Source organism: Lepisosteus oculatus, chromosome 4 (genome assembly GCF_040954835.1).
Source record: "Lepisosteus oculatus isolate fLepOcu1 chromosome 4, fLepOcu1.hap2, whole genome shotgun sequence".
Lineage (NCBI taxonomy): Eukaryota > Metazoa > Chordata > Actinopteri > Semionotiformes > Lepisosteidae > Lepisosteus > Lepisosteus oculatus.
Window position 1 is genome coordinate 33079386 of NC_090699.1, and position 24707 is coordinate 33104092.

Genomic DNA, 24707 nt, shown 5'->3' on the forward strand with positions numbered 1-24707 from the left:
GCTTAAAAAAAAAGAATGTTGTTGGTGGTGAAAGAAAAGCAAAACAACCTTTTCAGGACCAACTACTGCTCTGGCTTGGAATCTTTAAAAATGGTGGAAACATGAGGCTGTCCCTATGCTTGCAGAAGAACAGGTAATGTTTTATTCCGTGCTGAAAAGGAAAAGAAAAGAATGTTTCGGCTGCGGAGCACTCTTCAGGTGTGTTCCTATGCTTGCCCACTTGAAGATTTATACTGACCAAAAAGAGAAAATGCCATTATAATTTAAAAGAAAGGTCTTTATCCCATACTGTATGTTCTGACTTTATTAACTTATTGCTTCCTTTAGTAACAAATGTAAAACCTGGATGCTGAATGATAAACTAGAGGCAAAACTAAAGAAGCAAAATGTGTGCTTAGAATGACAAAAAATACACTCATTTGGCTCAGAAACCCTGAATGTGGCTGAATCATAAACATTTAATCATACAAATCTTCCAAGAGTTTTAAAGTGGGATATTTACAATCCAGCAACTAAACAAAGTACTATTGTAGCCATCATTGGCACAAAGCAGAATTCAGGTCATTAATACAAAGTACATTCATTTTTAAGTCTCATTTTATTTTTGAATAGTTTGTTTCTTAATTTCCCATCTTCAGTCACTTTTAAGTCAGTTGCAGTTGGCTTTTCAAACATGCTAACTCGGACTGCACCCACTTTTAACTTCTAAGAGCTTACAAATGTAGTGCTCAGGTTGCAGTAACTATCTCTTACTGATCTCCTACTCATTCACCTTCTCAAAATATTCTTTCGAACCTTCAGGGGTTGGCTTGATCTGGAAAACAAAAATTTAAAAGCATTTGTATTCAGAAGCATAGAGTGCCATGAGCAAAAGAATCAGAAAAACAATAGCAAAATATTTTGAAAATCACAGTACGGGCTGCTCCCATATCAATCTCCCATTTAACTTCCACGGAGAAGGAACTGGCCAATTTTTAACAGGGTGACTAGTTTTGCAGCGTGTCTGTCAGTGTGTGCCCTGTGATGTCCTGGCATCCTGTCCAGGGTGTACCCTGCCCCTAGCCAAGACAGACTTTGGCTCCCCCACGACCACAAATTGGATAAAGCAGATAGAAAATGGAGGAATGGACTAGTTTTGCAGTAGTCAACGTTTTCTCTAAAAGCTACAGCTAGAACAAACATGTTTTAAAAAAGGACTTCTAGTACCGCTGTCTTGGTGTGTGCCAGAACATACCGTGGGAGTATCGGGGGTCCAGCTGGCAGGGCAGACCTCTCCATGGGTCTCCACAAACTGGAAGGCCTTGACCAGCCGCAGGGTCTCCTCCACACAGCGACCCACCGGCAGGTCGTTGATGCTCATGTGTTTCACAACACCACTGGGGTCAATCAGGAACAGGCCTCTGCAGAAGAAAGGCCATCAGGCTCATACGAGTCTTAGACAATAAAAACAAGGTGCTCGGGTGCTGTTTGGATACAAGGTCAGTTCTTTCGTCTTCCCTTCTTAGCCTCATGAATAATGATTCTTGGATTGCAACTGTGGTCAACATTATGGAAAACTTTTACATGATGTTTAGATGGATGGGAGATACATTCATTTCATTTGGGATCCACAGAGAGAAATAAATATGGTATGGTCCTCCATGGTTCCAGACAATAAGCTCAGGAGATGTTTCTGTACATTTAGAATAAATTACAGTTTCAAAAACAGACGGGATTTCACAAAAAAAGCACATTTCATGAGGACTTCAAAATGTGTTTCTCAATTTTTAAAACTAGCAGCACTGCAGCAATCATTCTCCAGTCCCTTACAAATAAGAGCCAGACTTGGCAACAAAAAGGTATCTTTGAGTTGGTTAAACAAGCGTTTCCTCTGTGGCTCTTCTAGTAAAACACACTGTTCAGAGTGCAGGATGGACCCTATAATGTGGACGTTGCAAGAGTCAAGGAAATACAGAGCTATAGCTAAGAGTCTCAATTTTAACTGACAGTTTCAAAACTACGAACTGAAAAGTATAAACATAACTGCTATTTAATACATCCTGATTCCTATACAGACCATTAGTACTGATGAAGGAAGATATCAAAAAGCTTCTTAATAAATTACATTCAACCTGTGTCTCAAGACCATAATCTCTATGAGTAGACAAGTGCAGTTTGGGGCTGCTACCTCAATGCAATGCCAGGCCCCTCCAGCAGCACTCCATAATCCCTGGACACCTGCTTGTTGAGATCAGACAGCAGGGGGATGTTTACGTGACCCAGGCCACCACTCTGAAAAAACAGACAGGAAGAGCATGGAACAGCCATGTGCAAAAATCAGCATTCTGTAATGATCAGAACCATTTCTCTCACATGTTTCCCCTTTTTTCCTTAATGGCTTGCTCATGTATTTTTTTCTGCATTTCCTTAATTAGTTCATACTATACAGAAAATGGTTTAAAAACAACCCCTCATTGAAGACCAACATTAGACAAAAGAAGGCTAGCCTTTTTCCCTGAGCTTTGACTAGGACAAAACAATCAGTGTCTGAAAAGACATTTGTGGCAGTTCAAAGCTAATGTGTGGTACAAGTGATTTGGTGCATTATAATCAGGCTCTCCTTCATAGGTTCTCCCATGTAACTAAAGCATGGTCTGTTCTTCAATAGTTCAACCTCAGAATGTCTTAGAGGTAAGCATCATGTAGCAAGATTGAGATTTAGGAGGAGACAAAACAATGTTAAACATCTTAAAACTTGCTCACCATTGTGAGACAATAGGCCAAGCCCTAAAGATGGCAATAGGAGGCAAGACATCAGAAAAGCTTGAGTGGTTTCCCCTGAATACACAGGTTTTGCCATCACCACAAGATGCACAAAACCAGACTCATCAGGAAACATCTGCTTTTACCATTACAAATGGAGTTGTCATTCATGTTGATGGACATATCTGACAATCAAACTGTTAGGTCATTAGGACAAGTAATGTTTGCTTCTGGACGGATCATGGATATTACCAGTCAGCAACTAAAACTACTGGAAGTCTAGAGAAGCTGAAGGGACTGACCCTGAATTAACCCAGTGACAAGCATTGCAACGGTCTTGCCAGAAACATTTTAAGAAGCCTCCATCCATCACTTCAGAAACATTATTGCTAAATGTGTTTAAAATCTATAATACTTATATTTCTTATTATGGATGTCCACATATTTCTTACTGGATGTGCTCCCAAAGTTTGTCATCAAAAAGAAGCAAAAAAGGGGCTCAGGTTGTAACATTTTCTGCTTTTATTACTGCATAGATATACTTTTTGTTGTACAGTGGTATCAATACTCAATACAGGTGACCAAGGAACAATATTACTTCATGGGAAAACATTCTAGGACACATTTCTATAAACCCACCTTTCGAGCAGTGTTGGTCCAGGCCAGGTGGGTAAAGTGAGAGTCCACAGAGACCCCGACAACCTCGCAGTTGACATCATGGAACTCACTGGCTTTGTCACTGAAGGCAATGATCTCTGTAGGACAGACGAAAGTGCTGCAGAAAGGAAAAAGAAAATCATGCTAGCTTGCAAAACAAAATTACAAGTAGGACAGGGACCTGTAGTTTGGACAATGTTAAATCTGACTGAATTTCAAATCTTAATTTGGAACAGGTGCTTCACTCTGCAATGAATGATCTCCATCTATTAATGGCATGTAGAAATGGCTGCATTTAAATTTGGAGACAATTTAAGGGAGGCTTTGACAACACAAAGATCAAATAAAAGTTTGCTACTTCCTGTTTTAGTTATCTTGCAATAATGCCTTATTAACATAAGGCTTACACCCAACATAAAAATTACAAACCAGAGGAGCCCATTCAGCCCATCTAGACCAACTGGTAGGTCGCAATTATTTGAATCAATTATCTCAGCCAGTCTTTACTTAACACGAAATAAAGAATCGGCTTTCACAGCATGTTCCTTATTCCCACAACCCTTTGAGTAAAGAAGTGTCTGCACTTCCCAACATCAAAAAGGCCTGTACTCCCACGCTACTCAAGCAAGATGCTTTTTACAAGTGTTATAAAGGAGTAAATGTGAGCAGTTAAGTTTGTCTACAACAATTTCAGAAAAAAAACTTTTTATTTTTTACTTTTATGTTTAGTTAGTGTCTAGTTAGCTACAGTTAAACACTTATATTAGCAGGCTTTGCCGTTACAGCAATTGCTCCACCCTTGAGAACAGTGGCTGACTGTGCAGGTTTGATAAAAGAACAACACACATTTACGTTAGCTCAGATAAAGGTTTTTGTCTCCAAAGAAACTGTGAAGCAGTTCCAGATTAATAACCCAAGTGCTAGACTATTACCCAGTCATGTATTTTATCTGTGACAAACAGACTTCCATTCTCACAAAGTGAAGGCTTTTAAAGTAACTAGACAGGAGGTTAAAACTCATTTTTGTTAACCTTCTAGAAAATCATTTTACTTGTTCAAAGATCACAGAATCATAGGCAGACAAAATGTACCCCATAACAAGGATGCAATTTAAAAATATTTATCCACACAAAAGATTGTAATATAGTGTTTGAGGAAAGAAAAGCTCTGACACTCAAAGACAAGGTACACTTACAAATCTAGAGGATAAAAGAAAAGAACTAGATATTTGCCCTTGAAGTCATCAAGGCTGATCTCCTTGAACTCCCCATTGTGAACAGCAGTGCCTTTGAAGTATGGAGCATGCTGGGTGACAACAGGAGCCAACCTCACACAGCCTGGAACAGGAGAATATTAGGGTTAATAAGGAACAAGTAATAGGTTTATTCCATGCTGAAAAAAAGAAGAAAGAGAACACAACGTTCTGGCCGTGGAGCCTTCTTCAGGTGTCTTCTCCACACCTGAAGAAGGCTCCACGGCCGAAACGTTGTGTTCTCTTTCTTCTTTTTTTCAGCATGGAATAAACCTATTACTTGTTCCTTTGCAGCCTACGAATGCTGACGCAGCTACCCACCTGAACTATTAGGGTTATTAGGTCATTTTTGGAATTTCTGGATTAGCACTCTAAGCACAAAATCAATACAAATCTAACACAAGACTAGAATAATAAACCTTGTCTTCGGACCTAACATCAGTGCCTTAGGCTGAGAAAACTGACTTCTTCCATAACTACTTTTTGACACAATAATCCACCTCATTACTAAACGTCTGCTCATGTCAAACAAAAAGACTTTGTAATGCTTTAAACTTTACCTCTGTTGCATAATACAACAAATCCATAAAAAAGTAAACTACATATCACAAAATCATGGGTGAATAAAGAACAAGCTCCTTAACAAGATAACATTTTCTCTTTACAGCATTAGAGAACGTCTCACATCACGGTCACGGATGCAAAACGGCAATTTACCTGTACTGAAGGCAAGTTTTTGGTTGGCTGAGCAGGCGAGGATCCTTCTGGAAGAGTTATATAGCAATGATCCAACTGGGGACGAAGCAGACTTCAGCCCAACGGAGGAAACTCTAGAGATCTTATATAGAAAAGATATGTTCAGCGGGCCATGTTAGCGAATACTGTACATGGAAACATCTTTACAGTCTAAACCCCATTATCCTGTCTGATATACTATAATGGTAGCGTAATTATGGCATGCAGATGTTTTTTTTTTCATGTAAAGATAAGCAAGAAGGGGAATCGGAAATGGTTTACGTCTTTGGCGTCTGTATTTAAACTTCTGCGTGTCCACTTGTTATTACCTTGGATTAAATCCTAAAGCAATGTGCATGTGACCGTCCACTGGAGCTGTAAAGTCGTTATATAAACTGAATACCAAAGGTTATACTTAGAAAACATCCCATTCCGTCACATCTTTGTAATAACAATTGCAAAATATCAAATAATCCAATCAAACAGATGACGGAACTATGCAACAGAAAAAGCAGAGTTTAATATTAATTCTTAATATTATTTCCTTGAAATACTTACAGAAGTTCTAAATACTCTTCCTAAGGTGGCTGCCATTTTGAAATTCTATCACGCTGCGTTCTTGGCCGTAGAGCTGCCGAACACTGCGCGGATTCTGTGCAGATTCTGCGTCTGCGTGAACTCAGCTGGAGAAAAACTGTACAAGGTCACGCATCCACGATCTGAAGAGTGTGCCCAGCCGCGCAGGTCCTCAGCAGTTCCTGCGCAAGAGCAGCGCCACTTCAAAACAACAGAGGCACGGAGACTGATAAAAGAAATATCCTAGACTCTTGCTATAATTCTCATTCGGCTTTATAGCGCCATCTAGACAAGGACTCTGAAACGCCACCTGCCAATGATGCTATTAATGTGCGTGTGGATTTCGTGCTATGTCGACTAGATCTATGAAATACTGACGTAATTATATTATTGAGGAATAATCACGTGCGTAATAATAAAATAAGTAAAGAAATACAAACCACAGGCCTGAAGAAGGCCCCGCAACCGAGACGTTGTGTTCTTTTCTTCTCTTTTAGGAAATGAAATAAACTTTTATTTGTTCTTTTACAATTTGTCAGCTTCTCTCGTCAGTTTATCCCTAAAGAGTTGTTTTTGTTTTTCAGAACAAAAATGCCTATTACTAAAAATAATAATTATGTTGTTGTTCAGCGGCATAGTCACATGAGCTGATAATTATGTGTATTAAATAGTGTATAAAAACAGTTGTGAACCACTGTAAGCTCGTACCCCCGCTACCTTCTAGTGTATAATAAACCTGCTGCCTACAGTATGACAAGACAATATACGTATTGTCTGTCTTGTACAGCATGTCCAAAAAATTAACAACATTTGGAAATCATGTCTCAGCGGTATCCAGCCAAGATATGAGGAAAGGTCTGCGCCAGGTTGTTTCCAATGTTAAAAATACTGTAGAGTGACTCTGCCTGTTATTCCAAATAGAATCACATAGTCAGCAGTAATTAAATGTCTCAGACTTAGAGGTTGGACTACTCTCAGTATAGCGCTTTTTCACAATGCCATATAAAGAGAAATCAATGACACGAGAACCCATTTTCAGTTTTTTTTTAATTTATCATATGCTGGAAATAGCATTGTTGGTTGTGGTCTGTCGTGTCCGACGATGATGGTTGTACTTTGTGTAGCTCGAAGTTTCCCCTTTTTGAAGTGGGAAAGCCATTGCACTGGGGCAATCCCACTCTCTCGACCCCAGAAGCCTGAATCCAGTGGTACGAGGAGTCGTCACGACTGGAGACTTCCTTGGTTGCATTGCAGCCTTGCCATGACCTTCACTTTCCATGGAGCGTTGTGACAGTAGTGTCCCCATCATTATACTGGGGCATTAGGACCCACACAGACCGCAGGGTAAGCGCTCCCTGCTGGTCCCACCAACACCTCTTCCAGCAGCAAGCTTGGTTTTCCCCAGGAGGTCTCCTATCCATGTACTGACCAGGCTCACAGCTGTTTAGCTGCAGTGAGAAATAGCATTAGAAGATACCTTAATAAATATCACTTTGGAACTTATAATAGCTTTTAATATACCGTTCATTTTCATTACAGCAAAGAACATTTCAGCTATACATATTGTCATGATAAATGGTTTTAGAAAATGAATTTAGACAATCATATGACATATATAAGATCTGGCTTCTGTGGTTGCTAGTCGCCATAACCAAGACAAACTTCTCATCTAGCAGTTTCTTGAATGATACAAATGTATGAACTTCAGCAACACATCTGGAGTTTCATATAAGAGTGTAACATATAAGCACTTCAGCTACATATAAGAGTTTCCAACTTCCACAATAGTATCCTTCCTTTATAAACAAACTTTCTAAAACATGGCTAAACAACCATAAGATGCAATTTGCTCTTTTGTGAGAGGAAACCATAGCATATGGGGAACCAGTATACTTCTGTCTGATGACATCATAATCCTGGACCACTACAAGCCATTTCATTATAGTGACATCAATGCTGTTGTCATGGCATCAAGAATTTAAGTAAGAACAACAAAAATAAAGCAAATAAGGTGTTTTCATCACACTTTGACCTTACAAAACTTTAAGCTGGATTCAGAGAGGGAACCTCATTAAAAATGAATTCTAATTCTTTATTTAGATTAGATTCATCTGACGGTAAGAAATAAATACCATTTGTTCTAGTATCAAACTGGTTTCAAGTATTGAGAGATTATATTATATTTCCGAAATTACTTTGATCTTTTTTCTGTAGCTGATTTTCATGTGATATAATATCTAAGTATAATGTTTTGCCTTGTGATAGATAGGTGTCCCATCCAGGGTATAGTCCTGCCTTGTACCCAAAGCTTCTTTAAACTCCAGGGTACTGTCACTCTTTCTAGAGATTAGTAATTAGGGGATTTCTGAAAACAAGAAGGAAGTATTTTTATTCAAGAAACCTCATTATTTTCAGTAATATAGTTTCTCTATTAATTTCATTTTACTGTTATTCTTTTTCACTATCTACAATGTTTAGGGCTAGGTAGCAGGTGTTAAATTTTGATGTAAAAACATGTAACTCATCCCATACTTAATGTATATTCTACACAACTTTGATAAAATAAAGATGAAGTATTCTAAAGAAACCTAATTATTGTTTAAAATATGTTACATTATGTATAATGTGAATAAGTGCTCTTCACTCTTTTACTTTTACTACAATTCCCTTGTGCATTTTTTATGTGAAGAAAACCTTAAATTGTCTCAGTCTCCTCAACAGTCTATCATTATATTTTGTGTATTAAGAAATCCTAAATAAAGAAATTCAAGGTTAGTTTGTACAACAACAGCTGCATTTAAATGAAAGAGATTGCTTATGACCATACAGAAATAATTTAGTAATCATTTGTACGTGACTGAGTTGATACCCTTCAAAAGACAGGACTGGATACATACAGGACATTCAGGTAGTTCAACTGTGTTTTCTTTTTGGGTCCAAGGATCCTTGGCAGGAGCTTCTTCCATACCGAGAGAGAATGTCAGACAGGAGAGCAGGGAGGGAAGAAGAACCAAGAGCAGCAGGAGCTCAGAAAAAAAGTGTGGCAGGTCAAAAAGAAAGATGGGTGAAAGCATGGAGCAAGATATCAGTTGTAAAAGGAAGAAGGATTCACATGGAGGACACATTTCAGCATGTGAGACAATATCGCTTTCTGGCTCACAGAGTCTAGTCAGCGAAAGTCATGAGGCAGGTAGTGAACCTCCTCCTGCCCAGGACACTCCTAAGAGAACACCAGACCCACAATGTAGAGGTTAGTGAGGACTCTTTATATTCGTATTTAGTATTATTGGCTATTACAACTGCATTTTGTCTTCTGTAATTTTATAATTATATTTTGAACTCCAACTTTAACCTTTAAAGCTTTAGGTAATATATTACAGAAGGGTTTTTTAAGGGGACAGCTGGTTTATTTTGTGCAAAGTGCATCAGCCTTCACTTTGCCCAATTTCATTTTCAGAAACTTTTGACCGACTTTATATGGAAACATACTTGCTAGGAGCTGGTGGATATGGCTCAGTCTATGCTGGATTCAGAAAAGAAGATGGACTTCCGGTAATTAGCCTTACTTCTTAAGAATGGTCATGATATCCATTTAACTCAAGGTTTTCAATAGTGCTCATGAGGTTTAGAAGTGGAAGAGATAATATTTTTTGTTTTCATTTTCATGCAGGTGGCAGTAAAACACGTTCCAATGAATAAAGTGAAATGGACTCAGGTTGTAAGTATACTATATTGTGATGTTTTTTTTTCCTTAGATCTCTTTAAAAATGAAATTTGCTCTCACGGTCCCTCAAGAAACTGGCCTCATTGTTCCTTATGCTGCAATTGCAAATCACAATACCAAAGCTTTTAAAACTCCTGCCCAGCCTAACAGAACAAACATTTCCATTGTAAACTCAAGAAAAAGTATGGGCCACTTTTTGGTTTATTGGAAGAGATTGAAAGTGAATAACAAATACATCATTTCTGCTTCCTTGAATAATATGGTCTGTTTCATTGCAGCATTTCTCATTCATGACCAGTTCAAAATAGTTTGTGTAGATTAATCTTTTGTGCCAATGTGCAGGTCCTTTTGGTCACATTCTAATATGGTGCAATTGTATATGAACTTTTCCACACAGAAACTCGAGGATAAGGTGGCACATTTCCCCCTGGAGCTGGTCCTGCTGTTGATAGTTGGCGATGACCCAGTGTACCCTGGAGTGATCAAACTGCTGGACTGGTTTGAGCTACCTGATGAGTATTTGCTGGTTCAGGAGCGGCCCGAGCCCTGCCAGGACCTTTTCGCCTTCACTGAGGAGCGGGGTGGCTTCTTGGAGGAGGCCGAAGCCCAGAACTTCCTGCAGCAGCTGGTCAACACCCTGCAGCACTGCCACCAGCGTGGAGTCCTGCACAGAGACATCAAGGCAGAGAATATCCTTGTTCAGATAGACACCAAGAGGCTGAAATTGCTGGACTTTGGCTGTGGCTGTATTCTGAAAGACTCTGCCAAAACACATTTCCGAGGTGAGTGGAGGCGAGCTGAAAAGGTTTGACCATAACCAAACACACCCTCCTGTTGAGAAAACTGGGGAAAATAGTAGATATTAGGATTGTTTTCAGAAATGAGTTTCAAAGTGAAAGGCGATATTTGAAAGTGAAGATACAAATAAGAGAGTAATTTTTGCAGTTAGTGTTAATTGGTCTCTTGCATCTACAGGAACCGCTGAATACACACCTCCTGAGTGGCTTCGTTATGGAAAGTGCCACGGTGTCCCAATGACTGTCTGGTCCCTAGGAATTGTACTTTATGACATGATCTGCGGAGACCTGCCTTTTAAGACAGACGGGGAAATTCTAAAGGGAGTGCTGCACTTCCCAAGGGTTATCTCTAAAGGTGAGCTTGAAAAGACAATTTGATCAACCAATGTGATTCGGAACCAATCAAAGGACATTCCAAACCAACTGTCTCCTTATTTTTTACCCCACAGAATGTCGGAATCTCATTCGTTGCTGCCTGGCCAGGCAGCCTGAGAATCGCCCATCCCTCGAGCAGATTCTGCTCCACCCCTGGATGGCGTGAATTCACCGGATTGGAAGAGGGTATGTTGTACTATATTGTGGATTCCGAGTGACGTTTGTAATAGACAGCACTATTACAAATATTGCTGTTTTCAATGGTACAAAAATACAGTGATTATCCAGTTTCTTTACGTTTTACAAGCCAGACAGATTCAGATTTTAGTTTGTAAGTAACATATGATGTTTAATAGTGTCTTGACAGTATTAGATCCTTTAAAATGATAAATCTGTGCTGTGGAAATTAAAGCTCTATTGTACATACCCAGAAATTCATATTTGTTAGGTTTTCAATAAGAAACTTTTATGTGGTGTGAAAGCAAGTCATAATGAATTCGTGTTTCATAATGTTTTACTTCAGGTTAAACCACTCAATAGGAAACAAATGTTCATTCTTTTGCCACTACTACACCATCTTTCAGGGGCTGGTTTCTATAGCTCTTTAGTGCATGACCTAGCTATTCTTTCTCTTTTGTTCCATTTCATTTTTAGGTTGGTCTGAGAGCCATAATATATGGATGAGTATCTTCCAGAGTAACCATCTCTTTGCTGAGACATTGGATTAATGAGGACAGGATTTGTATTTACAAGAAGGTGAAAATGAAAGATGATATTAAGCCTTGCCAATACTCACGTGCGACAACTTTGGATTGAGTACAGATTGCTAAATGTCTTGGATTGAAATTGTTACAGTAGATGTAGTAATTGATACATTTATATTTTTCTCGTTTCATTAAATAAAATATTTTCAATAAATATTTTTTCTCTGAAATGGACAGTGTGGCAACTCTTGATTTCATTAATATAAAAACACTAAGGTACTTGTCTAAGTAACATTTATTTACCTATGAGTCAGAAATCAGACATTTAATATCTATTTCATGAAGTATGGGCCATTAATATCAATATAAAAATAAAACATGTAATTGGTATAATATCCCTTATATACCTATACAGACCTGTGTAATTCTAAAATTGAATTAGACTCTGTAAGCAGCACAATACAATAGCAGTTTGTGCAGCATCCTTACAACTGTTGAGTCCTGAGTTTGTTTCTACACTGAAGCACTTTCTGTGTGGTGTTTGCACGATCTCCTCTAGGCATACTAGCTGGGTTAATTGATCTCTAAATTGTCCAAGTGTGTGTGAGCTCTTTGATGGACTAGTGTAGTCCTTCCTGAGCCCTATACTTCCAGAACAGACTCCACGGTGCTGCAATAGATACAAGAGGCTCTGTGATACAGATGGACAAGTCTTGAGATTCACTGCTTTCTCAGACTCCCTAAGGATGCAGTCTGGTTAAGATTAGTCTAAATGTGTAATTACTATTATTATTAAGTGGAGTATAATAAACTTGCTGCCTACAGTATGACAAGACAATATACATATTGTCTGTCTTGTACAGCATGTCCAAAAAATTAACAACATTTGGAAATCATGTCTCAGCGGTATCCAGCCAAGATATGAGGAAAGGTCTGCGCCAGGTTGTTTCCAATGTTAAAAATACTGTAGAGTGACTCTGCCTGTTATTCCAAAAACAATCACATAGTCAGCAGTAATTAAATGTCTCAGACTTAGAGGTTGGACTACTCTCAGTATAGCGCTTTTTCACAATGCCATATAAAGAGAAATCGATGACACGAGAACCCATTTTCAGTTTTTTTTTTTATTTATCATATGCTGGAAATAGCATTGTTGGTTGTGGTCTGTCGTGTCCGACGATGATGGTTGTACTTTGTGTAGCTCATCTGTTTGGAAGTTTCCCCTTTTTGAAGTGGGAAAGCCATTGCACTGGGGCAATCCCACTCTCTCGACCCCAGAAGCCTGAATCCAGTGGTACGAGGAGTCGTCACGACTGGAGACTTCCTTGGTTGCATTGCAGCCTTGCCATGCCCTTCACTTTCCATGGAGCGTTGCGACAGTAGTGTCCCCATCATTATACTGGGGCATTAGGACCCACACAGACCGCAGGGTAAGCGCTCCCTGCTGGTCCCACCAACACCTCTTCCAGCAGCAAGCTTGGTTTTCCCCAGGAGGTCTCCTATCCATGTACTGACCAGGCTCACAGCTGTTTAGCTGCAGTGAGAAATAGCATTAGAAGATACCTTAATAAATATCACTTTGGAACTTATAATAGCTTTTAATATACCGTTCATTTTCATTACAGCAAAGAACATTTCAGCTATACATATTGTCATGATAAATGGTTTTAGAAAATGAATTTAGACAATCATATGACATATATAAGATCTGGCTTCTGTGGTTGCTAGTCGCCATAACCAAGACAAACTTCTCATCTAGCAGTTTCTTGAATGATACAAATGTATGAACTTCAGCAACACATCTGGAGTTTCATATAAGAGTGTAACATATAAGCACTTCAGCTACATATAAGAGTTTCCAACTTCCACAATAGTATCCTTCCTTTATAAACAAACTTTCTAAAACATGGCTAAACAACCATAAGATGTAATTTGCTCTTTTGTGAGAGGAAACCATAGCATATGGGGAACCAGTATACTTCTGTCTGATGACATCATAATCCTGGACCACTACAAGCCATTTCATTATAGTGACATCAATGCTGTTGTCATGGCATCAAGAATTTAAGTAAGAACAACAAAAATAAAGCAAATAAGGTGTTTTCATCACACTTTGACCTTACAAAACTTTAAGCTGGATTCAGAGAGGGAACCTCATTAAAAATGAATTCTAATTCTTTATTTAGATTAGATTCATCTGACGGTAAGAAATAAATACCATTTGTTCTAGTATCAAACTGGTTTCAAGTATTGAGAGATTATATCATATTTCCGAAATTACTTTGATCTTTTTTCTGTAGCTGATTTTCATGTGATATAATAAATAAAAGTACTGTATAATGTTTTGCCTTGTGATAGATAGGTGTCCCATCCAGGGTATAGTCCTGCCTTGTACCCAAAGCTTCTTTAAACTCCAGGGTACTGTCACTCTTTCTAGAGATTAGTAATTAGGGGATTTCTGAAAACAAGAAGGAAGTATTTTTCTTCAAGAAACCTCATTATTTTCAGTAATATAGTTTTTCTATTAATTTCATTTTACTGTTATTCTTTTTCACTATCTACAATGTTTATGGCTAGGTAGCAGGTGTTAAATTTTGATGTAAAAACATGTAACTCATCTCATACTTAATGTATATTCTACACAACTTTGATCAAATAAAGATGAAGTATTCTAAAGAAACCTAATTATTGTTTAAAATATGTTACATTATGTATAATGTGAATAAGTGCTCTTCACTCTTTTACTTTTACTACAATTCCCTTGTGCATTTTTTATGTGAAGAAAACCTTAAATTGTCTCAGTCTCCTCAACAGTCTATCATTATATTTTGTGTATTAAGAAATCCTAAATAAAGAAATTCAAGGTTAATTTATACAACAACAGCTGCATTTAAATGAAAGAGATTGCTTATGACCATACAGAAATAATTTAGTAATCATTTGTATGTGACTGAGTTGATACCCTTCAAAAGTCAGGACTGGATACATACAGGACCGGTAGTTTAACTGTGTTTTCTTTTTGGGTCCAAGGATCCTTGGCAGGAGCTTCTTCCATACCGAGAGAGAATGGCAGACAGGAGAGCAAGGAGGGAAGATGAACCAAGAGCAGCAGGAGCTCAGAAAAAAAGTGTGGCAGGTCAAAAAGAAAGATGGGTGAAAGCATGGAGCAAGATATCAGTTGTAAAAGGATGAAGGATTCACATGGAGGACACATTTCAGCATGTGAGACAATATCGCTTTCTGGCTCACAGAGTCTAGTCAGCGAAAGTCATGAGGCAGGTAGTGAACCTCCTCCTGCCCAGGACACTCCTAAGAGAACACCAGACCCACAATGTAGAGGTTAGTGAGGACTCTTTATATTCGTATTTAGTATTATTGGCTATTACAACTGCATTTTGCCTTCTGTAAACTTTGAAACTTTGTAATACTTTGAAACTAATTAATAATAGTCTGCCACTCTGTGACTGTCTTACAGTTCTCTTACACTATTCATTGTTATAATGGGACTTTTAACTAGAGCTTGCATTAATTTTATAATTATATTTTGAATTTCAACTTTAACCTTTAAAGCTTTAGGTAATATATTACAGAAGGATTTTTTAAGGGGACAGCTGGTTTATTTTGTGCAAAGTGCATCAGCCTTCACTTTGTCCAATTTCATTTTCAGAAAGTTTTGACCGACTTTATATGGAAACATACATGCTAGGAGCTGGTGGATATGGCTCAGTCTATGCTGGATTCAGAAAAGAAGATGGACTTCCGGTAATTAGCCTTACTTCTTAAAAATGGTCATGATGTCCATTTAACTCAAGGTTTTCAATAGTGCCCATGAGGTTTAGAAGTGGAAGAGATAGTATTTTTTGTTCTCATTTTCATGCAGGTGGCAGTAAAACATGTTCCAATGAATAAAGTGAAATGGACTCAAGTTGTAAGTATACTATATTGTGATGTTTTTTTTTCCCTAGATCTCTTTAAAAATGAAATTTTCTTTCACTGTCCCTCATGAAACTGGCCTCATTGTTCCTTATGTTGCAATTGCAGATCACATTACTAAAGCTTTTAAAACTCCTGCCCAGCCTAACAGAACAAACATTTCCATTGTAAACCCAAGAAAACGTATGGACCACTTCTTGGTTTAATGGAAGAGATTGAAAGTGAATAACAAATACATAATTTCTGCTTCCTTGAATAATATGGTCTGTTTCATTGCAGCATTTCTCATTCATGACCAGTTCAAAATAGTTTGTGTAGATTAGACTTTTGTGCCAATGTGCAGGTCCTTTTGGTCACATTCTAATATTGTGCAATTGTATATGAACTCCACACAGAAACTTGAGGATAAGGTGTCACATTTCCCCCTGGAGCTGGTCCTGCTGTTTATAGTTGGCGATGACCCAGTGTACCCTGGAGTGATCAAACTGCTGGACTGGTTTGAGCTACCTGATGAGTATTTGCTGGTTCAGGAGCGGCCCGAGCCCTGCCAGGACCTTTTCGCCTTCACTGAGGAGCGGGGTGGCTTCTTGGAGGAGGCCGAAGCCCAGAACTTCCTGCAGCAGCTGGTCAACACCCTGCAGCACTGCCACCAGCGTGGAGTCCTGCACAGAGACATCAAGGCAGAGAATATCCTTGTTCAGATAGACACCAAGAGGCTGAAATTGCTGGACTTTGGCTGTGGCTGTATTCTGAAAGACTCTGCCAAAACACATTTCCGAGGTGAGTGGAGGCGAGCTGAAAAGGTTTGACCATAACCAAACACACCCTCCTGTTGAGAAAACTGGGGAAAATAGTAGATATTAGGATTGTTTTCAGAAATGAGTTTCAAAGTGAAAGGCGATATTTGAAAGTGAAGATACAAATAAGAGAGTAATTTTTGCAGTTAGTGTTAATTGGTCTCTTGCATCTACAGGAACCGCTGAATACACACCTCCTGAGTGGCTTCGTTATGGAAAGTGCCACGGTGTCCCAATGACTGTCTGGTCCCTAGGAATTGTACTTTATGACATGATCTGCGGAGACCTGCCTTTTAAGACAGACGGGGAAATTCTAAAGGGAGTGCTGCACTTCCCAAGGGGTATCTCTAAAGGTGAGCTTGAAAAGACAATTTGATCAACCAATGTGATTCGGAACCAATCAAAGGACATTCCAAACCAACTGTCTCCTTATTTTTTACCCCACAGAATGTCGGAATCTCATTCGTTGCTGCCTGGCCAGGCGGCCTGAGAATCGCCCATCCCTCGAGCAGATTCTGCTCCACCCCTGGATGGCGTGAATTCACCGGATTGGAAGAGGGTATGTTGTACTATATTGTGGATTCCGAGTGACATTTGTAATAGACAGCACTATTACAAATATTGCTGTTTTCAATGGTACAAAAATACAGTGATTATCCAGTTTCTTTACGTTTTACAAGCCAGACAGATTCAGATTTTAGTTTGTAAGTAACATATGATGTTTAATACTGTCTTGACAGTATTAGATCCTTTAAAATGATAAATCTGTGCTGTGGAAATTAAAGCTCTATTGTACATGCCCAGAAATTCATATTTGTTAGGTTTTCAATAAGAAACTTTTATGTGGTGTGAAAGCAAGTCATAATGAATTCGTGTTTCATAATGTTTTACTTCAGGTTAAACCACTCAATAGGAAACAAATGTTCATTCTTTTGCCACTACTACAACATCTTTCAGGGGCTGGTTTCTATAGCTCTTTAGTGCATGACCTAGCTATTCTTTCTCTTTTGTTCCATTTCATTTTTAGGTTGGTCTGAGAGCCATAATATATGGATGAGTATCTTCCAGAGTAACCCTCTCTTTGCTGAGACATTGGATTAATGAGGAGAGGATTTGTATTTACAAGAAGGTGAAAATGAAAGATGATATTAAGCCTTGCCAATACTCACGTGCGACAACTTTGGATTGAGTACAGATTGCTAAATGTCTTGGATTGAAATTGTTACAGTAGATGTAGTAATTGATACATTTATATTTTTCTCGTTTCATAAAATAAAATATTTTCAATAAATATTTTTTCTCTGAAATGGACAGTGTGGCAACTCTTGATTTCATTAATATAAAAACACTAAGGTACTTGTCTAAGTAACATTTATTTACCTATGAGTCAGAAATCAGACATTTAATATCTATTTCATGAAGTATGGGCCATTAATATCAATATAAAAATAAAACATGTAATTGGTATAATATCCCTTATATACCTATACAGACCTGTGTAATTCTAAAATTGAATTAGACTCTGTAAGCAGCACAATACAATAGCAGTTTGTGCAGCATCCTTACAACTGTTGAGTCCTGAGTTTGTTTCTACACTGAAGCACTTTCTGTGTGGTGTTTGCACGATCTCCTCTAGGCATACTAGCTGGGTTAATTGATCTCTAAATTGTCCAAGTGTGTGTGAGCTCTTTGATGGACTAGTGTAGTCCTTCCTGAGCCCTATACTTCCAGAACAGACTCCAGGGTGCTGCAATAGATACAAGAGGCTCTGTGATACAGATGGACAAGTCTTGAGATTCACTGCTTTCTCAGACTCCCTAAGGATGCAGTCTGGTTAAGATTAGTCTAAATGTGTAATTACTATTATTATTAAGTGGAGTATAATAAACCTGCTTCCTACAGTATGACAAGACAATATACATATTGTCTGTCTTGTACAGCATGTCCAAAAAATTAACAACATTTGGAAATCATGTCTCAGCGGTATCCAGCCAAGATATGAGGAAAGGTCTGCGCCAGGTTGTTTCCAATGTTAAAAATACTGTAGAGTGACTCTGCCTGTTATTCCAAAAACAATCACATAGTCAGCAGTAATTAAATGTCTCAGACTTAGAGGTTGGACTACTCTCAGTATAGCGCTTTTTCACAATGCCATATAAAGAGAAATCGATGACACGAGAACCCATTTTCAGTTTTTTTTTTTTATTTATCATATGCTGGAAATAGCATTGTTGGTTGTGGTCTGTCGTGTCCGACGATGATGGTTGTACTTTGTGTAGCTCATCTGTTTGGAAGTTTCCCCTTTTTGAAGTGGGAAAGCCATTGCACTGGGGCAATCCCACTCTCTCGACCCCAGAAGCCTGAATCCAGTGGTACGAGGAGTCGTCACGACTGGAGACTTCCTTGGTTGCATTGCAGCCATGCCATGACCTTCACTTTCCATGGAGCGTTGCGACAGTAGTGTCCCCATCATTATACTGGGGCATTAGGACCCACACAGACCGCAGGGAAAGCGCTCCCTGCTGGTCCCACCAACACCTCTTCCAGCAGCAAGCTTGGTTTTCCCCAGGAGGTCTCCTATCCATGTACTGACCAGGCTCACAGCTGTTTAGCTGCAGTGAGAAATAGCATTAGAAGATACCTTAATAAATATCACTTTGGAACTTATAATAGCTTTTAATATACTGTTCATTTTCATTACAGCAAAGAACATTTCAGCTATACATATTGTCATGATAAATGGTTTTAGAAAATGAATTTAGACAATCACATGACATATATAAGATCTGGCTTCTGTGGTTGCTAGTCGCCATAACCAAGACAAACTTCTCATCTAGCAGTTTCTTGAATGATACAAATGTATGAACTTCAGCAACACATCTGGAGTTTCATATAAGAGTGTAACATATAAGCACTTCAGCTACATATAAGAGTTTCCAACTTCCACAATAGTATCCTTCCTTTATAAACAAAACTTTCTAAAACATGGCTAAACAACCATAAGATGCAACTTGCTCTTTTGTGAGAGGAAACCATAGCATATGGGGAACCAGTATACTTCTGTCTGATGACATCATAATCCTGGACCACTACAAGCCATTTCATTATTGTGACATCAATGCTGTTGTCATGGCATCAAGAATTTAAGTAAGAACAACAAAAATAAAGCAAATAAGGTGTTTCCATCACACTTTGACCTTACAAAACTTTAAGCTGGATTCAGAGAGGGAACCTCATTAAAAATGAATTCTAATTCTTTTTTTGGATTAGATTCACCTGACGGTAAGAAATACATAATTTTTTTCTAGTATCAAACTGGTTTCAAGTATTGAGAGATTATATTATATTTCCGAAATTACTTTGATCTTTTTTCTGTAGCTGATTTTCATGTGATATAATATCTAAGTATAATGTTTTGCCTTGTGATAGATACAGTAGGTGTCCCATCCGGGTTATAGTCCTGCCTTGTACCCAAAGCTTCTTTAAACTCCAGGGTACTGTCACTCTTTCTAGAGATTAGTAATTAGGGGATTTCTGAAAACAAGAAGGAAGTATTTTTCTTCAAGAAACCTCATTATTTTCAGTAATATAGTTTTTCTATTAATTTCATTTTACTGTTATTCTTTTTCACTATCTACAATGTTTATGGCTAGGTAGCAGGTGTTAAATTTTGATGTAAAAACATGTAACTCATCTCATACTTAATGTATATTCTACACAACTTTGATCAAATAAAGATGAAGTATTCTAAAGAAACCTAATTATTGTTTAAAATATGTTACATTATGTATAATGTGAATAAGTGCTCTTCACTCTTTTACTTTTACTACAATTCCCTTGTGCATTTTTTATGTGAAGAAAACCTTAAATTGTCTCAGTCTCCTCAACAGTCTATCATTATATTTTGTGTATTAAGAAATCCTAAATAAAGAAATTCAAGGTTAATTTATACAACAACAGCTGCATTTAAATGAAAGAGATTGCTTATGACCATACAGAAATAATTTAGTAATCATTTGTATGTGACTGAGTTGATACCCTTCAAAAGTCAGGACTGGATACATACAGGACCGGTAGTTTAACTGTGTTTTCTTTTTGGGTCCAAGGATCCTTGGCAGGAGCTTCTTCCATACCGAGAGAGAATGGCAGACAGGAGAGCAGGGAGGGAAGAAGAACCAAGAGCAGCAGGAGCTCAGAAAAAAAGTGTGGCAGGTCAAAAAGAAAGATGGGTGAAAGCATGGAGCAAGATATCAGTTGTAAAAGGATGAAGGATTCACATGTAGGACACATTTCAGCATGTGAGACAATATCGCTTTCTGGCTCACAGAGTCTAGTCAGCGAAAGTCATGAGGCAGGTAGTGAACCTCCTCCTGCCCAGGACACTCCAAAGAGAACACCAGACCCACAATGTAGAGGTTAGTGAGGACTCTTTATATTCGTATTTAGTATTATTGGCTATTACAACTGCATTTTGCCTTCTGTAAACTTTGAAACTTTGTAATAGTTTGAAACTAATTAATAATAGTCTGCCACTCTGTGACTGTCTTACAGTTCTCTTACACTATTAATTGTTAAAATGGGACTTTTAACTAGAGCTTGCATTAATTTTATAATTATATTTTGAATTTCAACTTTAACCTTTAAAGCTTTAGGTAATATATTACAGAAGGATTTTTTAAGGGGACAGCTGGTTTATTTTGTGTAAAGTGCATCAGCCTTCACTTTGTCCAATTTCATTTTCAGAAAGTTTTGACCGACTTTATATGGAAACATACATGCTAGGAGCTGGTGGATATGGCTCAGTCTATGCTGGATTCAGAAAAGAAGATGGACTTCCGGTAATTAGCCTTACTTCTTAAAAATGGTCATGATGTCCATTTAACTCAAGGTTTTCAATAGTGCCCATGAGGTTTAGAAGTCGAAGAGATAGTATTTTTTGTTCTCATTTTCATGCAGGTGGCAGTAAAACATGTTCCAATGAATAAAGTGAAATGGACTCAGGTTGTAAGTATAGTATATTGTGATGTTTTTTTTTCCCTAGATCTCTTTAAAAATGAAATTTTCTTTCACTGTCCCTCATGAAACTGGCCTCATTGTTCCTTATGTTGCAATTGCAGATCACAATACTAAAGCTTTTAAAACTCCTGCCCAGCATATCAGAACAAACATTTCCATTGTAAACCCAAGAAAAAGTATGGACCACTTCTTGGTTTAATGGAAGAGATTGAAAGTGAATAACAAATACATCATTTCTGCTTCCTTGAATAATATGGTCTGTTTCATTGCAGCATTTCTCATTCATGACCAGTTCAAAATAGTTTGTGTAGATTAGACTTTTGTGCCAATGTGCAGGTCCTTTTGGTCACATTCTAATATTGTGCAATTGTATATGAACTCCACACAGAAACTTGAGGATAAGGTGTCACATTTCCCCCTGGAGCTGGTCCTGCTGTTTATAGTTGGCGATGACCCAGTGTACCCTGGAGTGATCAAACTGCTGGACTGGTTTGAGCTACCTGATGAGTATTTGCTGGTTCAGGAGCGGCCCGAGCCCTGCCAGGACCTTTTTGCCTTCACTGAGGAGCGGGGTGGCTTCTTGGAGGAGGCCGAAGCCCAGAACTTCCTGCAGCAGCTGGTCAACACCCTGCAGCACTGCCACCAGCGTGGAGTCCTGCACAGAGATGTCAAGGCAGAGAATATCCTTGTTCAGATAGACACCAAGAGGCTGAAATTGCTGGACTTTGGCTGTGGCTGTATTCTGAATGACTCTGCCAAAAAACATTTCCGAGGTAAGTGGAGGCGAGCTGAATAGGTTTGACCATAACCAAACACACCCTCCTGTTGAGAAAACTGGGGAAAATAGTAGATATTAGGATTGTTTTCAGAAATGAGTTTCAAAGTGAAAGGCGATATTTGAAAGTGAAGATACAAATAAGAGAGTAATTTTTGCAGTTAGTGTTAATTGGTCTCTTGCGTCTACAGGAACAGCTGAATACACACCTCCTGAGTGGCTTCGTTATGGAAAGTACCACGGTGTCCCAATGACTGTCTGGTCCCTAGGAATTGTACTTTATGACATGATCTGCGGAGACCTGCCTTTTAAGACAGACGGGGATATTCTAAAGGGAGTGCTGCACTTCCCAAGGGGTATCTCTAAAGGTGAGCTTGAAAAGACAATTTGATCAACCAATGTGATTCAGAACCAATCAAAGGACATTCCAAACCAACTGTCTCCTTATTTTTTACCCCACAGAATGTCGGAATCTCATTCGTTGCTGCCTGGCCAGGCGGCCTGAGAATCGCCCATCCCTCGAGCAGATTCTGCTCCACCCCTGGATGGCGTGAATTCACCGGATTGGAAGAGGGTATGTTGTACTATATTGTGGATTCCGAGTGACGTTTGTAATAGACAGCACTATTACAAATATTGCTGTTTTCAATGGTACAAAAATACAGTGATTATCCAGTTTCTTTACGTTTTACAAGCCAGAAAGATTCAGGTTTTAGTTTGTAAGTAACATATGATGTTTAATAGTGTCTTGACAGTATTAGATCCTTTAAAATGATAAATCTGTGCTGTGGAAATTAAAGCTCTATTGTACATGCCCAGAAATTTATATTTGTTAGGTTTTCAATAAGAAACTTTTATGTGGTGTGAAAGCAAGTCATAATGAATTTGTGTTTCATAATGTTTTACTTCAGGTTAAACCACTCAATAGGAAACAAATGTTCATTCTTTTGCCACTACTACACCATCTTTCAGGGGCTGGTTTCTATAGCTCTTTAGTGCATGACCTAGCTATTCTTTCTCTTTTGTTCCATTTCATTTTTAGGTTGGTCTGAGAGCCATAATATATGGATGAGTATCTTCCAGAGTAACCCTCTCTTTGCTGAGACATTGGATTAATGAGGACAGGATTTGTATTTACAAGAAGGTGAAAATGAAAGATGATATTAAGCCTTGCCAATACTCACGTGCGACAACTTTGGATTGAGTACAGATTGCTAAATGTCTTGGATTGAAATTGTTACAGTAGATGTAGTAATTGATACATTTATATTTTTCTCGTTTCATAAAATAAAATATTTTCAATAAATATTTTTTCTCTGAAATGGACAGTGTGGCAACTCTTGATTTCATTAATATAAAAACACTAAGGTACTTGTCTAAGTAACATTTATTTACCTATGAGTCAGAAATCAGACATTTAATATCTATTTCATGAAGTATGGGCCATTAATATCAATATAAAAATAAAACATGTAATTGGTATAATATCCCTTATATACCTATACAGACCTGTGTAATTCTAAAATTGAATTAGACTCTGTAAGCAGCACAATACAATAGCAGTTTGTGCAGCATCCTTACAACTGTTGAGTCCTGAGTTTGTTTCTACACTGAAGCACTTTCTGTGTGGTGTTTGCACGATCTCCTCTAGGCATACTAGCTGGGTTAATTGATCTCTAAATTGTCCAAGTGTGTGTGAGCTCTTTGATGGACTAGTGTAGTCCTTCCTGAGCCCTATACTTCCAGAACAGACTCCAGGGTGCTGCAATAGATACAAGAGGCTCTGTGATACAGATGGACAAGTCTTGAGATTCACTGCTTTCTCAGACTCCCTAAGGATGCAGTCTGGTTAAGATTAGTCTAAATGTGTAATTACTATTATTATTAAGTGGAGTATAATAAACCTGCTTCCTACAGTATGACAAGACAATATACATATTGTCTGTCTTGTACAGCATGTCCAAAAAATTAACAACATTTGGAAATCATGTCTCAGCGGTATCCAGCCAAGATATGAGGAAAGGTCTGCGCCAGGTTGTTTCCAATGTTAAAAATACTGTAGAGTGACTCTGCCTGTTATTCCAAAAACAATCACATAGTCAGCAGTAATTAAATGTCTCAGACTTAGAGGTTGGACTACTCTCAGTATAGCGCTTTTTCACAATGCCATATAAAGAGAAATCGATGACACGAGAACCCATTTTCAGTTGTTTTTTTTATTTATCATATGCTGGAAATAGCATTGTTGGTTGTGGTCTGTCGTGTCCGACGATGATGGTTGTACTTTGTGTAGCTCATCTGTTTGGAAGTTTCCCCTTTTTGAAGTGGGAAAGCCATTGCACTGGGGCAATCCCACTCTCTCGACCCCAGAAGCCTGAATCCAGTGGTACGAGGAGTCGTCACGACTGGAGACTTCCTTGGTTGCATTGCAGCCTTGCCATGCCCTTCACTTTCCATGGAGCGTTGTGACAGTAGTGTCCCCATCATTATACTGGGGCATTAGGACCCACACAGACCGCAGGGTAAGCGCTCCCTGCTGGTCCCACCAACACCTCTTCCAGCAGCAAGCTTGGTTTTCCCCAGGAGGTCTCCTATCCATGTACTGACCAGGCTCACAGCTGTTT

At 38.5% G+C, this 24707-nt stretch overlaps 3 protein-coding genes across 5 annotated transcripts; 2 read left to right on the top strand and 1 right to left on the bottom strand.

Annotated features, from left to right (window-relative positions):
* Window positions 1-438: 438 nt before the first annotated feature.
* Window positions 439-6203, bottom strand: prdx3 (peroxiredoxin 3). The gene is made up of 7 exons (XM_006630466.3): window positions 5945-6203; window positions 5369-5489; window positions 4595-4736; window positions 3382-3517; window positions 2168-2271; window positions 1235-1400; window positions 439-814 (listed from the first exon to the last, which is right to left on the bottom strand). Exons 1-7 carry the CDS (start codon window positions 5978-5980, stop codon window positions 761-763), a joined length of 759 nt encoding a protein of 252 aa, XP_006630529.1. The 5' UTR covers window positions 5981-6203; the 3' UTR covers window positions 439-760.
* Window positions 6204-7969: 1766 nt separating this feature from the next.
* LOC138238417 (serine/threonine-protein kinase pim-1-like) lies at window positions 7970-17546 on the top strand. Of its 2 annotated transcripts, XM_069189094.1 has the most exons (8): window positions 7970-8079; window positions 8904-9212; window positions 9420-9514; window positions 9633-9680; window positions 15891-16275; window positions 16469-16645; window positions 16740-16851; window positions 17320-17546. In XM_069189094.1, exons 1-7 carry the CDS (start codon window positions 8040-8042, stop codon window positions 16829-16831), a joined length of 1146 nt encoding a protein of 381 aa, XP_069045195.1. In that variant the 5' UTR covers window positions 7970-8039; the 3' UTR covers window positions 16832-16851; window positions 17320-17546. The 2 variants fall into 2 exon arrangements, with proteins under 2 accessions (XP_069045195.1, XP_069045196.1); XM_069189095.1 differs by lacking the exons at window positions 7970-8079; window positions 8904-9212; window positions 9420-9514; window positions 9633-9680 and adding exons at window positions 14665-14901; window positions 15230-15324.
* A 1920-nt stretch (window positions 17547-19466) lies between these two features.
* On the top strand, window positions 19467-23352 carry LOC138238172 (serine/threonine-protein kinase pim-3-like). 2 transcript variants are annotated; one of them, XM_069188215.1, is made up of 8 exons: window positions 19467-19574; window positions 20399-20707; window positions 21036-21130; window positions 21249-21296; window positions 21697-22081; window positions 22275-22451; window positions 22546-22657; window positions 23126-23352. In XM_069188215.1, exons 1-7 carry the CDS (start codon window positions 19535-19537, stop codon window positions 22635-22637), a joined length of 1146 nt encoding a protein of 381 aa, XP_069044316.1. In that variant the 5' UTR covers window positions 19467-19534; the 3' UTR covers window positions 22638-22657; window positions 23126-23352. The 2 variants fall into 2 exon arrangements, with proteins under 2 accessions (XP_069044316.1, XP_069044317.1); XM_069188216.1 differs by lacking the exon at window positions 21249-21296.
* Window positions 23353-24707: the final 1355 nt, after the last annotated feature.

Excerpts from the sequence above, each read along its gene's own strand:
- prdx3 (XM_006630466.3), bottom strand. The coding sequence starts at position 5,980 with ATGGCAGCCACCTTAGGAAGAGTATTTAGAACTTCT. Across the intron at positions 3,518-4,594 it reads TTCTTTTATCCTCTAGATTT|CACTTTCGTCTGTCCTACAG; the intron begins GTAAGTGTACCT and ends TCCTTTCTGCAG. Across the intron at positions 2,272-3,381 it reads GGACCAACACTGCTCGAAAG|AGTGGTGGCCTGGGTCACGT; the intron begins GTGGGTTTATAG and ends CTGTTTTTTCAG.
- LOC138238417 (XM_069189094.1), top strand. The coding sequence starts at position 8,040 with ATGAATTCTAATTCTTTATTTAGATTAGATTCATCTGACG. Across the intron at positions 9,515-9,632 it reads GAAAAGAAGATGGACTTCCG|GTGGCAGTAAAACACGTTCC; the intron begins GTAATTAGCCTT and ends ATTTTCATGCAG. Across the intron at positions 9,681-15,890 it reads AAGTGAAATGGACTCAGGTT|AAACTTGAGGATAAGGTGTC; the intron begins GTAAGTATACTA and ends AACTCCACACAG.
- LOC138238172 (XM_069188215.1), top strand. The coding sequence starts at position 19,535 with ATGAATTCTAATTCTTTTTTTGGATTAGATTCACCTGACG. Across the intron at positions 20,708-21,035 it reads ACCAGACCCACAATGTAGAG|AAAGTTTTGACCGACTTTAT; the intron begins GTTAGTGAGGAC and ends TTTCATTTTCAG. Across the intron at positions 22,452-22,545 it reads CCCAAGGGGTATCTCTAAAG|AATGTCGGAATCTCATTCGT; the intron begins GTGAGCTTGAAA and ends TTTACCCCACAG.